Below are 15920 nucleotides of genomic sequence, written 5' to 3'. Positions count from 1 at the left end.
AAGGGAAGACCTAACAAGAAAGGTAAAAGGAGAAGGAAGATTAGAAGCAGTGCTTTAATAATGGGTGAAATTTAGTACTCCCTCGGTCCCAAAAAATCTGCAACATTTTCCTTTTGGTATGTTTCAAATATTATGCAATATTTCCAAAATAGAAAATAATTAATTATACTTAATCTTCATCCCACGCTTTCTTCTCTCACATCATCCAAATAAAAAAATAAAATATATATTTTTCTCTCCATCACATCACCTAATTTCTAAATTATCCTACTTTATACTACCTACTTAAAAATTTGTGTCAAAAGCAAATGTTGCACCTTGTTTGGGACGGAGGGAGTAATAAATTACTGCTATATGCATATAGTAATATTTTAAAATTTTAAATGATAAAAATGTGTAATTCGCCTTTAAAAAGAGTTGTGACATTTGACTTTCAACCAGTATTGTAAATGGGATGGTAATTTTAATGAAAGTTTCTAAAACTACTTTTAATAGATATATATATATATGTAAAAAGTCAAAAAAGAAAATTCGAAAGGAAGAAAGATGGCATTGCAAAGACACGTATGGACGGATAAAAACCTACCATACATCAAATAAAGGCGCAATGAATTGGATCTGACCGAGTACAGTTCAACATGGTTATTTCTTCTTTTTTTTTTTTTTTGTATTAAATTTTAAATTAAGTAATATAAAAAAAATATTTTTAAATTTATAATTCATAAAAATATAACTATATTTATGTCATGGTGTAATTACAGTATAAAAACATATAACATATTATATTCATCAGCTAAAACTATATTGATTTGGTTAAATATAGAAACCAAAAAATAATAGTATTTTAATTTTAATATTAAAATAGGATAAAAATTAAAATAAAAGTATTAGAAAAATTATTAGATGAGTTATAAAAAAAATAGTAAGCGAGAATAGAATTTGTAAGTGACAAAATTATTGGAGGAACACACTTACTCAGGACTTAACATTCTCGGGCTAAGCATCTTATATCACTTGATCTACAAAAATTTGATATTTTTTTTTTCTCGATCTTCTTTTTCTATTTTGGTTTCCGGCTGTAAATTCATATATATATATATATATATATATAGGGAACTAATAGTGGATAATTTTTTTTTCTTTTTTTTTTAAATCGTCATCTGATAGTCTGAAAACTAGGTCCGACAAAGCAAATCACACTAGGCAAACTATGTTTGATAAATAAGACCTAAAGTGTCCGAATTTAAACTCATGATCTCGCGGTCAGAGTCCATCCTCACAACACTAGATCATCCCAAAACTTTCCCCTGTCAAGTAGATAATTGGCTTGATTTTGTATCCACCTCAATTGAAATGATAATTTCATAGATATAGATAGATATATATATATATATTCCGCAGTCGCTTCTCGAAAGTGCGCATTAGATAAATCTCTGACCGAACTTATTATCCTGCAAACTAGGTCTCACAAGACAAGTCACACTAAACAAACTATGTGTAACAAATGACTTGCATGCGTTGGGGGTTTGAACCAATTGCCTCACAAATAGTAAAAATTATAGTATTTCAATAAATATATAATATAAATATCATCTTATAATAAATAAATTATTTTATATAATACAAATAACTAAATATATATCTATTTATTTATAATTAACATAAATTAATTTTATAAAAAAAAAAATTAGATGTAGATAAAATATTTATTTATTAAAGGTAAATAAAAATAGAAAATTTTGAGTAAGTATGATATTATAGGTTATAAAATTAATTAAATTAACTAATTTTGTTAAATATATTTTGAATTAGTAATTTCATCGAATATAGAAATATGTCAAATATAATGTTAAGAAAAAAACTGTATATCACATTTTTGAATGAAAGAAATACGTATTTTTTCAATATTATAATATTTATTATGTAATAATATTATTTCAAATCATTATTTACATAAAATTTGTTATAATAAGAAAATTATGAGAACGTTATTCAGGAATAGGTAAATTAAAAATTGCGTGATTAAACCGAAGCCCATTTCTCGAAGCGTCCGGAATACTCGGCGGCGACAGCGGTGTCGCCGCCAGCCGGGGTTCCGTCACGTGCCGGTATCTCCGGTCACTGTGAAGCCCGAAAAGCGAGATCTCAAATGCACGCAACAGTCAAACAATAAAATTATATTTAAATCCATTACTGCTCATCCCAACCGAAATTTAAAAAAAAAATAATATTAATAATAATTTACGCATACTTTAGGAAAGTCAAAGGTACCTGTCAGATTGAGAAAGCTCATAAATTCAAAATCCAACGCCGACGTGGTTGGATGGTCTCCCCATACATTTGTGATTTGTCCCATATGCAATTAATTGAATTTGTATAAATTGGAAACTTTGCTTCAAAAAGAAGAAGAAGAAGAAGAAGAAGAATAATAATAATAATAATAATAATCAATAAATAAATAAGGAAAAAGTCTACCTTATCGACTCACCTGTGTCCTTGCAATACCCGTGTCTGTCTGACTTGCCCCAGTTGAAGTAAATTACTGTATACTACATATAATTTAATTTACACTCCAGTGGCGATGAATCTGGACCGTTGATCTCGAAACGCAACGGTTAAGATCATTGTCGCCTACCCTTCACCCAACTTGCTTCTGCATTGATACATGCACACAAGGTTAACTATATATATATATATATATATTTGCAGACACCTTACTACAGATTTCATCTCATCTGTGCTATCTTCTCAAATCTTCTGATTTCTTGAAATTGGATTGTTTTTCATGGAAGAAGAAAATGGCAATGGAGGAGTTGAAATACCTTGTTATTTTCTGTGTCCAATTTCGATGCAATTGATGGAGGATCCGGTCACCGTCGCCACCGGGATAACATACGATCGCCGGAACATAGAGAAATGGTTGTTCTCCGGCAAGCTAGCTACGTGTCCGGTCACGAAGCTACCACTCGTCTCCACAGATGATCTCACACCTAACCACAATCTCCGGCGACTCATTCAGTCATGGTGCACTGTGAACTCCTACGAAAGGATTTCCACGCCGAAACCGGCGGTGGACAGATCTCGGATCGTTGATCTCCTCAACGAAGCGAGGGATTCGTCCAACTCGGAGATGATCAGTTGCCTTCACCGAATCCGATCCATCGCTTGCCGGAATGAGAGCGGCCGACATCAACTTCAGGCCGCCGGCGCCGTGGAGTTCCTCCTGTCCGTCGTGAGGAGAAACGATGACGCCGTTTCCAGAGACGAAGCGCTGAATATTCTGGAGGAATTCGAGATTTCCGATTCCGATTTGAAGGCTGTTTTCGCAGAGAGCGATTCGATTTTGGATTCGTTGATCGAAATTCTGCAAAGTGAAAATCCCCAAAATCGTGCCCTAACGATGAAGCTATTGAAATCCATATACGACGTCGCCGACCCGACCCATTTAATCGGATCCAAACCCGAAATATTCACCCAAACCGTACAGATCATCTTCGACAAAATATCCCCAACCGCCACAAAATCCGCACTGAAGCTCCTGACCGAGCTCTGCCCATGGGGGCGAAATCGGATTAAGGCAGTCGAATCCAACGCCGTTTCCGCGCTAATCGAGCTTCTTCTCGAAAGCTCCGATCGCCGCGCCTCCGAACTCGCCCTGACAGTGCTGGACCAGCTCTGCGGCTGCGCCGAAGGCCGGGCGGAGCTACTCCGGCACGGGGCGGGGCTCGCCATCGTCTCGAAGAAGATCCTCAGGATTTCGCACGCGGCGAGCGATCGGGCGGTGAGAATTCTGGCGTCGATTGCCAAGTACTCGGCGAACGGTAGGGTTATGACGGAAATGGGGGAGGTTGGGGTGGTGGCGAAGCTGTGCCTGGTGGTACAAATTGAGGGCGGCGGGAAGAGAAAGGAGAGGGCGAAGGAGATATTGCGGTTGCATTCTAGGTTTTGGAAAGGGGCGGCGCCGCCGTGCGTGCCGCCGCATTTGGTCTCTGCGTATCCGTCCAGTTAAGCTTTTTGTTGTGTTAATTAGGGCTTTCTGATTTGGGGAATTTTTGTTCATCCCATTTTTAGAAATATTTTATTGTGTATGTGTTGTGGAAATGTTCTGCCATAGTGCCATTATTTTGAAAGGCCACTGTACTTATACGATATCATTTCATAAAAATTCTTATATCTAACTTTTACACAATTTAATTCAATTTTTCCTTCGATTATTTTATATGTTTTCTAAAATTGATATATACTTGATATTGTTGAATATTGTCCCACAATTGAAATTGACATTGGGATTCCCAGTCATCAATTAATTAGACTGAAAACTATACCTTTTAAAAAAAAAAAAAAAAAAAGTTACTATTTTATATAATGTAATATGCTTTAAAATATATATACACAAAAATAAATTTTATATATAAAAAAGAACAATTCATTCATGTTTTGTATTTTCCGGTTAAATATTACTTGAATGAAAATTTCATATTAAATAAATTAAAAAAATATACTCCGTTCATTCCGTTTTAAGGGTGATTTTTGCTTTTTATACGTAGATTTTTTAATATGAGTATTATATTGGATTGTAGTAAAAAAGACAAAAATATTCCTATTAGTATAATGTAATATAAAAGTAATAATATTTGTGTAATATATTGTAAGTTGAAAGAGTATTTATTATGTTAAGTAGGTAGTACAATTACTAAATTAGTAAATAGTAATCTTGTTTTGGGACGAACGAAAATGAAAAATAATAACCTTTCAATGGGACGGAGGGAGTAAATAAAAATCATATTTATATTTTCAATCTATATAATTAGAAAAAAAATATATAAAAAAACACTAAAATAAAATTCTATGCATTATATTGCAATGCATAGAATTTTATGTAAAATAGTAAAGTCATCACATCATTGTATGTAAGTAGCACCCCCTCAAATAAAATTATATCATTTTTAGGATTTCTAATCAATATTTAACTGTTATTTTTCATTTAATATTTATTTAGTGTCATTTATTTATTACATTAATTTTTCTTATTTTTAAAATTCTAATTAAATTTTTAAAATACTCCAAACTATTATTTTTTCACTTTTGATCACATTTTTAATAAAATATTCATTTTCTCTTAATTTCTTTATCGGATACAAAAGCTCTAATTTACGGGAAGGAGAGAGTATTATTAAATTAAGTAGTCTTAACCCTTATACAGTAAGGGAAAGTTTCACATATTTCCAATATGGGAAAATTTTGTAACATATTATTAATTGTTGACCAAATATTACAATACAAATAAATCATATTTATAGTATTTATTATATCTTATTGAATGAAATTTACATATTGTTGACAATAGATATAATAATAATAATAATATTAATTAAATTAAAGGCATAATATTTCTTTAAGCATTTAATATTTTTCTTGACATTATCAGACAAATTTGAAGATAAATCAATATAGTTGACTTTTACAATTATTCTTGGATATAAATTAGTAAGTTTGTCCGGCTTAATGAAAATGAAATAATTATTAATATAAGATATTTGATTGATTCAATTCACGCCTTCATATGTTAATTACAATCACAGGTACATCAATTCATTTACAACACAAAAGTCTAACAAGTAAATTTAAATAATAATAATTACCTATGAAATTTACAGAAGTAAAAAAAATTTAAATAAGTTGTCTCGACACAAAAGAATACAACTCTTATATTTATATATAAGTAACTTATATATATATATATATGTATGTATAATCATGCTTAGATAATTAAATTATACTTCCTCCGTCCCACCGGAATTGAACTCTTTGATTAGGGACAAGGTATTTAAGGTAATAATATTTAATTAGTTAATAATAATTAGTTACGTTATTATTATATTATTTTTTTATAATTAATAATATTTATATTTTTAAAGTAAGATTAATATATATGATTAAAATAATTAAAATATATGTTTAAATATTTAAAAATTATATATCAATTTTTAAAAATATATGCAATATGGATATCATTTTGTAGATAATAAAATTTTCTATAATTCAAGTAAATAAAAAAAATATTTTTGTTTATTTATAATTAATATAAATCAATTTTATAAAAGATGCATAGGTTTAAATATAGATAAAAATATTTATTTTTTGGAGGAGAGAGGGGTAGAAATAAAGGGGTTTTGAGTGAGTCCTACCTCATTTATGATATTGTATGATATTTAGTTAATTAAGTTGATGTATATTTGTTAAATATGTTTTGATTTAATAATTTTTACTAAAAATAGAAATATATCAACTGTTACGGGACAGATAAAAATGAAAATGATGTCAATTGTGGTGGAACGAAAGGAGTATGTCGTGGGAGTAATTTTATCAAATTTGAAAGTCCTTAAAATGAGAATATTTAAAATTTAAGTCTTTACTTATTAAGAGTTTAGGTTCACTTTATGTTCTATGTTATAATACTTTTATAATAAAAATACACAAAATTTTAAATTAAACATCGACAACAAATTACTATTCAACTCAAAATTTAAAATCAATTTAAAATACAAAATAAATTCTTAAGTAATATATGGATAATATTTTAAGATGTTTTTGGCTTGGGATGTTGCATTATTTTTTTTTTTCTCAATAAAATCAATTATATCAATTCAAATTATTTCTCATAAAAAAAAAATTACATAATATAAAATATCTATTTTGCCAATCAAATTTTTGATAGTTTCATACCCAATGAAACATCAAGCAAACAAAACCCTAATTAGAGCTTTTATTTTATCATATTTTTTCTATTATATAATTGATGTTTTAAAGTCAAGATGTTACTTGTTTAGTTTAAAATATAATAAATTAAATAGTAACAAAATAGGATTGAGCCGAACAACTAGCTAGAAAATAAATAGGGTTATAAATTTTGTTTCCACAATCATTTTCATTATTTATTACACGGTACTTAAAATAATACTCCTTCCGTCTCATAACTAGATATTCAGTTTCTTTTTGCACGTAATTTTAGAAATATTAGTATTATATTATAATGTAGTATGAATAAAGTAGAAATGAATAAAATATCCTTATTAGTATGTGTGATACAAAGGTAATGACATTTGTGTAATAAATTGTAAGTTGTAAGAGTATTTGTAATGTTAGGTAGATAATACAGTTATTGAAAAAGGAAATGGATACTTTGTTGTGAGACGGACTAAAATGGAAAAATAAATACTCTGTTATGAGACGGAGGAAGTAGTAATTTTCTCTAAAAAAATTATTAAATAAATCAACAAGTATATTTATGTTTTATCTAAAAAAAAAAAAAACCTCTAAATAAAAGATAGTATTAAAAAACACATGCGTCAAATTATTTATGGAAAAATATGCTAGGCTAGTGGTATCATAAATGAATGACCGGGTAGTGTCATAATTTAATTTTCATGTGTCCCACATACATATATATATATATTTAATTTTAAAAATTATAAGTAAAAATAGATATTAATATGATATTTTGTTCGAAGATTTAATGTTTTTTATATAAAAGAAATAAAAAATACATATATTTAGAAGGGGATAAGTTAGGATGCTAATTTTTTTTTATATTCGGCACTATATTTATGCCTTAAAAATAAATTCCATATAATTACATTAATTATACTTCCTCCGTCCCAAATAATTAGACACGATATTTTAGGAGGGGTGTAATTAGTAGATAATTAAGAATGTATTAGTGAAAATAATTATTTTATAATATAAATAATTATAAATTAATATTAAAATAACTAATTAATTTAATTAAAATTAAAAAAATATTAAAAAATTTAAAATGAGATTAAAATGTGTAATCATTTTCTAAAAAAAGAAAGTGATATGGTATGTGGAACGGACAGAAACGGCAACGTGGACATGGTATTTGAGACGGAGGGAGTATTATTTAATTAATTACATATATTAAAACTATTAAGTTTTACAGCATAAGTATGGTGCTAAATTAAAAAAGCTCAGCACCCTAACTTCACTCATATAAAAGATAGAAAAATGAAGATTTAAAAAAAAAAAAAAATAGAAAATGAAGTTCCGTAACGGATGGTGTGGTGGAGTGGGGTGTTGTGGTGTGACCGTGAAATCATAGGTTCAAACCTCCTGAAAAGTGACATGGTATGTAGGATGGAGGGAGTAATATTTAAAATATAGGCATGCATGAGTCGAGTGATTAATTTATTTAAAAAAATGTTAACAAAAATCGGTTAATCAACGTACGTGAACGTTGGTGTCACCAAATATATTTATTTAGTCAAATGTCATAATCAAACTATTACATTTACGAAAAGCCAAAATAAGGTTAGTTGACAATCTTATCCCTGGTAGTCATTTTAATTTTCAACATGTACCTTCAGTATGTGTGGAAGTGTATGAATATATATATATATATATATATGGTTGGCTTATTCTTTAAATTAAAATCATTACTATTTCAATAAAAATATATATTCAATCATTCCCAAAATAATAAGAATATCTGGAATTAACACAAGAATTAAGAAATAATAGTACTACTTCCGTCCGGCTTTAAGGGTCTCATTTACTTTTTTGCGTGTTGATTTTTTAATACTAATTATTATATCAAAACATAGTACAATTTTTTTTAAAAAAAAATTGTAAAAATATTTCCATTAGTGTCTTATAATACTAATAAAATGACATTTATATAAAAAATTATACAAATATAAAGATATTTTTAATGTTACGTACAATGACGCAAAAAGTAAATGTGACCCGGACATAGGGAGTATTATATTGATAGTGGGTGTAAAAGTATTTTTAAAAGACCAAAATACTCTTATTTCATGTAATTATTGTGAAAAAATTGGGATAGTTCTGTAAAATAGTGGAGAACTAGTTAAAAAAAATAGAAATGAAACTATTGTTTTGGAACGAAAAATATATATATATATATTTCATCAAATTATTAAAATAAAATATTACTGTATTTAAACAAAAATCTAAATACAAAACTCCTTCCCAAATCACAACTATGAAATAAATAAATAAATCTCTAGACTTATGTTTTATGGCAAGTAGCCTAAATAGAAAATGAGAACGTTCTTTAAAGACCAGGAATAGTCCAAAAAAAATAAAAAAGAAAAAAGACATGCAAGACATATATACTATTAATTGGCAGCCATCTCAGATGTTTGACTATCGGCTGATTTATTTTGACTTAGCTTTTCTCCAATTGGCTCTGGTCCACTGCGACCCAAATTATCGTTGCCGCGTCAGCCCTAACATTTATAACTAAATAGAGAATTATTCGAAATATATTTATAAAGCATACAAATAAATTTATGTATTATTGACTAAAATAAAATAATATTAAACACGTACGAATTAGAACTTGAATATTATTGTAATGAATACATAATTAAATTTTAGGGTGAAAGTATCATAGAACATTGCAAAATTAATTGTTGGAAATAATGAAATCTATTGTAAGTAGAATTCTTGGGCTATCATAATATTGAATTGACAATCAAAGATCAATAATTGATGAAGTAAGGTCAAAATTATAACACATTGCTTTGAAGACAGAAAGTAAGCTTATATTTACTAAATGTATATCATAAATATGAGTTATACTATATTAATTTATTACTCTCTCCCTCCGTCGTTCAAATCTATGTTCACTTTCTTTTTTCGATTGTCATCGAAAAATATTCTCATTTTCTTTTTAAGTAAAAAATCATTCCACTTCTGTACTATTTTTTACTATAAAAGAAAAAATTAACAATTATTACTCACTTTTATTAAAAGTCGTGTCCGATCAAATGAGCACACATTTGCACGAAGGAGAAAATATGTTTTTCCTAATGTTGAATAAGTTTCTTATGGACAAGTCTAGGTGGTTGGGGATTTTAACCCCCAAATGACCCGGGTGGGACTCCTGGGCTCCGCCTGCAGCACAGTGAGGTTATTGGTTCAAATTCTGACGTTTCCAGTCTTGTCTGTAATATGTTTTATCAGGTCTAATTTGCAGATTATTATGTTCGATCAAGAGTTTACCTAGAGCGCATCCAAAGTATATCGACTGCAGATTTTTACGTTATTAAAAAAAATAATAATAAATAAATAATATAGAAGTACATATAATATATACATTAATATATCCATTATTTTATTACTGCGGCTCTTAGTAAACTTCTCGATCATAAGTTTACTTCTACACTATCGGATCTTCCTTTACGAACCAATGATAGCGTTCTTTGTATTATTATTATGTACTCTCAATTAATATATAATATATGTATATTATGTTAATACAAATCATGTATTGTTGCTTAAATTTAAGGCGACGATAACATATTGAATAATTTTGTTTAGCACACAAACAATATTTATATATATATGCATGTATATGTGTATCTATATAGATAAAGATTTACATTTTATGTATGGGCGCCGATTAGTGCTTGTAGTTTAACCAAGTCAACACACTAATTTCAAATAATCAACATTTTAACCGTAAATAGATAACGCATTGCTGTGTTATATAGAAGTTTGTATCGTAACGTTTATATATAATGTCCTTTAATTTATGCATATGCTTATTTTATGAAAATCAATAGTATATTGTATTGTATGTTGTATGATGTGTTGTCCGAATATGTATGATATTATATTATCGTGTACCGTTATTTTTATGATGTTTGCTTTGTATGTTTGTATTGATTGGATCAATGAATTTATGTATGTATATACATTGTGTATCTTGGGGATGTAGGATCCACTCATTTTTGGTGAATGTAAATTTATCTTATTAGGAGTTTAAATTAAAATTTTAACTCATTTTAGGTATAACTATTCATGTTTCCTCAAAATGATTAATTAAATTTTAAAAATGGAGATGATAATAGTCATCAATTCAAGTATATTCAACTAAATATTACTGCAAATGCAGTGTAAATAAAAACGTAATTGGATGTAAATTCTATGCAAATTAATACGTACACTTCATTTTTTCTTAAAAAAAAAAAAAAATTATATAATTATATACCCCTATCTAATAAGAGTGTAAATTTACGTTTTTTAATATATTTTTATATCAGTTTTACAAAAAATAAAAATAAAAATTGGCAGGAAAATCATACGTGACTATACACGTCATCTAGGGTTTCTGGTTAGAAGATAAACTTGTATGCACGGCGAGTTACTCCACTCGCCGGAATGCAGCCGGAGCACCTCCCTCGCCTTCTTCTTCAACGGCGGCGCACAGTCGGCCTGCAACACCATACACAGCTTCGACACCGCCCCCACGCGCAGCATCTCCATCACCACCTCGCGCGTCGCCGAGAATCGCGCAATCGATTCCATAACGGACAGCGCGCAATCGTCGGTCGCCGGCGACACTCGCAACAGACGCTTCGCTACGACGGCGATTCCGCCGGCGTGCTTCAGCAGTTGCTGCCGGCCGTCGGCTAAGGAGCAGAGTTGCGCCAATAGACCGAAAATCAGCTCACTCGTCCTCTTCTCCGGACTGCCTAATTCCATCTCGATTAATTCGAATACCAAGCCGGATTCCACGATCCTCGCACGGTTTCTTCCGCCGGAAGATGCCTCGATCAGGACATTCAGAACGGTCTTCCTCGCCGCCGGCGAGAGGCTCCTGTCGCGCAGAAGGTCCGCCAAAAGAAAGAACAAGTCGTCGTCTAATTTATCCTTCAAACCTAAAGTCGCGTTTTCAAAAACCGCCTTCAAAGCCAAAAGCGCGTTAGTCCTCACCGTATTAATCCCGACCGCACTTTTCAGAACCCACTGAACGGTCCGGATTAATTCCAGGCTGTTCTCATCGCCACGCAAATCCGACGTGGCGGTCCACGTCAGATGCAGAACCCTCAGCGCTTCTTCCAACCCCAAAAACTCCCGGCGATTAACGGCTCTTTTTACATACAAAGCCATTGCTTCTCCGGCGCCGGCCTCCGCCATGACCCGGCGGTTCCAGTCGCCTTCTCCGGCGAGCTCCGCCAATTTCATCAGCGCCGCCGATCGAATCGAGTCTTTTCCGGTGGAATTATTATTGACGTCGCGGATTAATTTTCGAACTAGGGATTTGTGGAGGGGAGATTTGGGGGTGGGGATTCGTTCGACGGCGTTGGCAGTGCACCAAGCCTGGATCAGACGGCGGAGCATGTGGTTCGGAGTTAGGTCCGGAGTGAGCGGCAGTTTGGTGACGGGGCAGATTCCGGCGGTGCTCAGCCACTCCTGGATGCTCTCGCGGTCGTAGGTGATTCCGGTGACGGCGGTGACGGGATCCTTCATGATCTGAAGGGAGATCGGGCAGATAAAGTAGTGAGGAACGTCGATTTCCGCCATGGCCGGAAAAATAATCCCGGTGAAGCTACGCCGATCGTTGTTTTCTGTTACTGGGAAAAATATGTATGATTTTTATATATATTTGGATTGATAAATGATGACGTGTTAAATTTGAAATTTTGGTAAGAGAAAGCGGCTGATTTAAGAATGAGTTTGAATGGGAAAAGGTATAGAAGGAAAAATTAGGGAAGGAATAAAAAAAAGCGAAATTGACCAAGAATTTTATGTCACAATTAATAAATGGAAATTTTATTTATTTATTTCCCTAACAATTTGTTCAACAAAAAATTTCTTTAAAAAATAAAAATAAATTTGATGTAATATTTCTTAAAAAAAATTAAATAATGTCAAAATTGTAAAATGTTGTATAAACAAAAATTAAAGCTATATAATATTTACTTGGAGTGCTATCAATCCTTTTAAATGAAATTCTCTCTCTTTCTCTTTTCTTTCTTTCTTTTTATTTTTTTTTAATATTTAATGCACGTTTCTTTTTTTTTTTTTTCATGAAGTATAAGAATTAAATAAATGTTCCAACAAAAAAAAATCAAATCTCAAGTCAATTAACCAAAAGTGATTCGTTACTTCTGCAGTCATAATGTAAACTTTTAGAACTATCAGCAAATTAACATTTTTGTTCTTTTTAACATTTTAAATTCAGATCAATAGTATTATTTATTTAGCATAGTTTCAATAATAAAAAAAATAATATCAAATTAAATATTATTTAAACAAAAAATTTAAATCAATATACTATATCAATTTAATTTCAAATCACAATCAAACAAATTCAAAACATTCGTCTAATCAAGAAAATAATAAATACTACCTCCATCTGACTCTAAGGATCTTATTTATTTTTCGTGTGTTGATATTTAAATATTAATTATTATATCAAAATATAGTACAAATTAAGAAAAAAATTGCAAAAATACTTCAATTAGTGTCTTGTAATACTAATAGAATGACATTTGTACAAAGAATTATACAAATATAAAAATATTTTTAATATTTAGTAAAATGACGCAAAATGTAAATGTGATTCTTGTAGAAGGACGGACGGAGTAATTAGAAAGGTAGATGGATTAATTTGGGTAAATAATTGCACATGAAAAAAGATTAGTTAATTGTGCGTTTGTATATAAGACGAAAACTAGTCTCGTAAGTGAAAAAAAAAAAAAAAAAATTGCAATTTTAGTCCTCCAGTAGCGTCGAAGATGCCTACATTGCACCTGCATGGCTCTCCGGAGGATACGTATTCGCCAAATCAGCGTCACCGGCGGACACATCATTTTTTTAAAAAAATAATCAAAATTTGTTTATTTGTTTATTTTATATTTCTTTGCAAAAATTAAAAAATTTCAAACAAAAAATGAAAATTAAAATTTTTTAAAATAAAAATTCTGTTGCTGACATGGTGGACACATGTCCTTTGGCGAGTCAAACCGGTGCCACGTATGTATCTTCGGCGCCGTAGAACTAAAATTGCGAAATATTTTCACTTACGAAACTAGTTTGCGGCATTCTAGAATTACGAGACTAAAATGATAAATAGATCCGATTACGGGACTAGCTGTGTCATAAGTTAAATTAAGTAATGTACTAATTTACAAATATTATGATAATAGTAACAAATAAAAAAAAAAAAAAAAAGGCAATAATAATACGATACATTTCAAAACGTTCACTTTCCTGAAATATTCAAGGTTTTTAACGGTGGATTAGTTAAGTTAATAATATTTAAAATGTTAGAAAATTATAAATTTGAAATTATTTTTTATTTTAGAAAACTAATAGATATGAATATTAGAATAAGTCTTACATTTATGTTAAAAATTACATGTTCAAATGTTTGTGTTTCGTTCGCAACATGACATATTTGATCAATTTATTCTTATTAATTTAATTATATTTGGGGTGTGTTTGTTTGGGGGATTGGATTTTAACTCCACTATTCATCATTTTTTTTTTCCCCAAAAAAACATCAAATCAAACACCTATTTTTCATTTTTTATATTATATTAAAAATTAATTTTACATTCAAAACATCAAATCAACACCTATTTATATCACATCATACAACTATTAAAATTCAAAATTTTTACTATTTAAATCTCAACTCAAAATCCAGACTCCCAAACAAACACATCTTGATGTCTTTTTTCTTAAAAAAAATAAAATAAAATAAAATAAAATAGATTGATTATAAAGGCTTTGTTTAGATCGAGATTTTTAGAGTTTTTGGAAGTTTCGAAAGAGTAAAAATTTACTATTTGATTTGATTTGATTTTTTGTGAGATAAAAAATATATTTGATGTAATATTTTTTTAGAAATAAATAGTCTCAAATGAATAAAAGTTAAGTAAAGTAAACAAGTCTTTGTTTGAGGCTTGAATTTTGAATTGAAAAGAATGAAAATATTTTTATATATATTTAATTTAATATATATTTTTTTATATTTGCAAACAATAAAAATGTTAAAAATATTTTACATATTTATACTGATTAATAAAATATTATTATTTTTAAATCTCTTAAAATAAATATAAATAACTGATTCGAAACAGAAAAAATATTTTATTTTGATTTAATTTTTTTTTACTATTTTCCACCTCTAAACTCCAAAAAAAATTCAAACTTTAAAGTAATACACATTTGTTCTTTGTGTCAATGTTTACTTTGGTTTTCTCTTTGTGTCAAACGTGTGGCTCTCTTTATATCCAGACTTTATAATACTATATTCGTTATAATTCAAAGTATTATTTTTATCAGTTTCGTTCGTCTCACTTCAAAATATTTATTTTTTATTTTAGTAAAAGTAATTATACACCAATACCAAAATACGACGTAACTTTTACCTAAATTACAAATATACTATTACAAGTACAATTGCTTTTTACATAAAGTGAAAGAACAAAAATGTCAAAATCTCTTACACATTTTCACTGACTAATAAAATAGTACTATTTTTTAGTTTAATACAAAACCCCAAATGACTAAAAGAGTATTTTATTTTAAAAAATTGTGCTTACTTTATTCAAATTGTGATTTGAGTAAAATTTATACTACATAAATTTTTATTTTTTTTTCTTAAATTGAGGCTCTGTTTAGATGAACAGTTTTGGAATTTTTGTATTGTTCATAAAATATTAGTACTCCCTCTATACCATTGAAATGTTATCATTTTTTATTTTTATCTAATCCTAATTTAATAATTGTACTATATACATAACTTAATAAATATTCTTTCAACTTACACTATATTACACAAATGTCATTACTTTTATATTACACAAGACGAATATGGCCATTTTCGTCGTTTTCACTGCAATACCAAAACAATTGTCATATTTTTTTATTTAGTAACCGTGGTTGTCACTTTATAATAAAATTATTTCTATTTTTGCAAATTACTCATAATTATTATTCTAATCTACTTTTTAAGATCTTAAAAAAAGTGAAGACATTTTAATCTTTTATATTCTATTTTGTACTATCTCCCAATTCAATACTACTATTATTCTTTAATTTTCGATTCAACCCAGAACAAGACTCGTCTTCTC

At 29.3% G+C, this 15920-nt stretch overlaps 2 protein-coding genes across 2 annotated transcripts; one reads left to right on the top strand and one right to left on the bottom strand.

Moving 5' to 3' along the window:
- The first annotated feature begins 2712 nt into the window (after positions 1 to 2712).
- Positions 2713 to 4183, top strand: LOC127259414 (E3 ubiquitin-protein ligase PUB23-like). Its single transcript, XM_051286738.1, has one exon. It carries the CDS (start codon positions 2786 to 2788, stop codon positions 4007 to 4009), a length of 1224 nt encoding a protein of 407 aa, XP_051142695.1. The 5' UTR covers positions 2713 to 2785; the 3' UTR covers positions 4010 to 4183.
- A 6814-nt stretch (positions 4184 to 10997) lies between these two features.
- Positions 10998 to 12454, bottom strand: LOC127259772 (E3 ubiquitin-protein ligase PUB24-like). The gene has a single exon (XM_051287357.1). The coding sequence runs from the start codon at positions 12355 to 12357 to the stop codon at positions 11149 to 11151; it is 1209 nt and encodes a 402-aa protein (XP_051143314.1). The 5' UTR covers positions 12358 to 12454; the 3' UTR covers positions 10998 to 11148.
- Positions 12455 to 15920: the final 3466 nt, after the last annotated feature.

Source organism: Andrographis paniculata, unplaced genomic scaffold, assembly GCF_009805555.1.
Source record: "Andrographis paniculata isolate CXL003 unplaced genomic scaffold, ASM980555v1 Contig60END, whole genome shotgun sequence".
Lineage (NCBI taxonomy): Eukaryota > Viridiplantae > Streptophyta > Magnoliopsida > Lamiales > Acanthaceae > Andrographis > Andrographis paniculata.
The sequence above is the reverse complement of the archived record's forward strand: the minus strand, read 5'-3'. Positions and strand labels throughout refer to the sequence as shown.

Excerpts from the sequence above, each read along its gene's own strand:
- LOC127259414 (XM_051286738.1), top strand. The coding sequence starts at position 2,786 with ATGGAAGAAGAAAATGGCAATGGAGGAGTTGAAATACCTTGTTATTTT.
- LOC127259772 (XM_051287357.1), bottom strand. The coding sequence starts at position 12,357 with ATGGCGGAAATCGACGTTCCTCACTACTTTATCTGCCCGATCTCCCTT.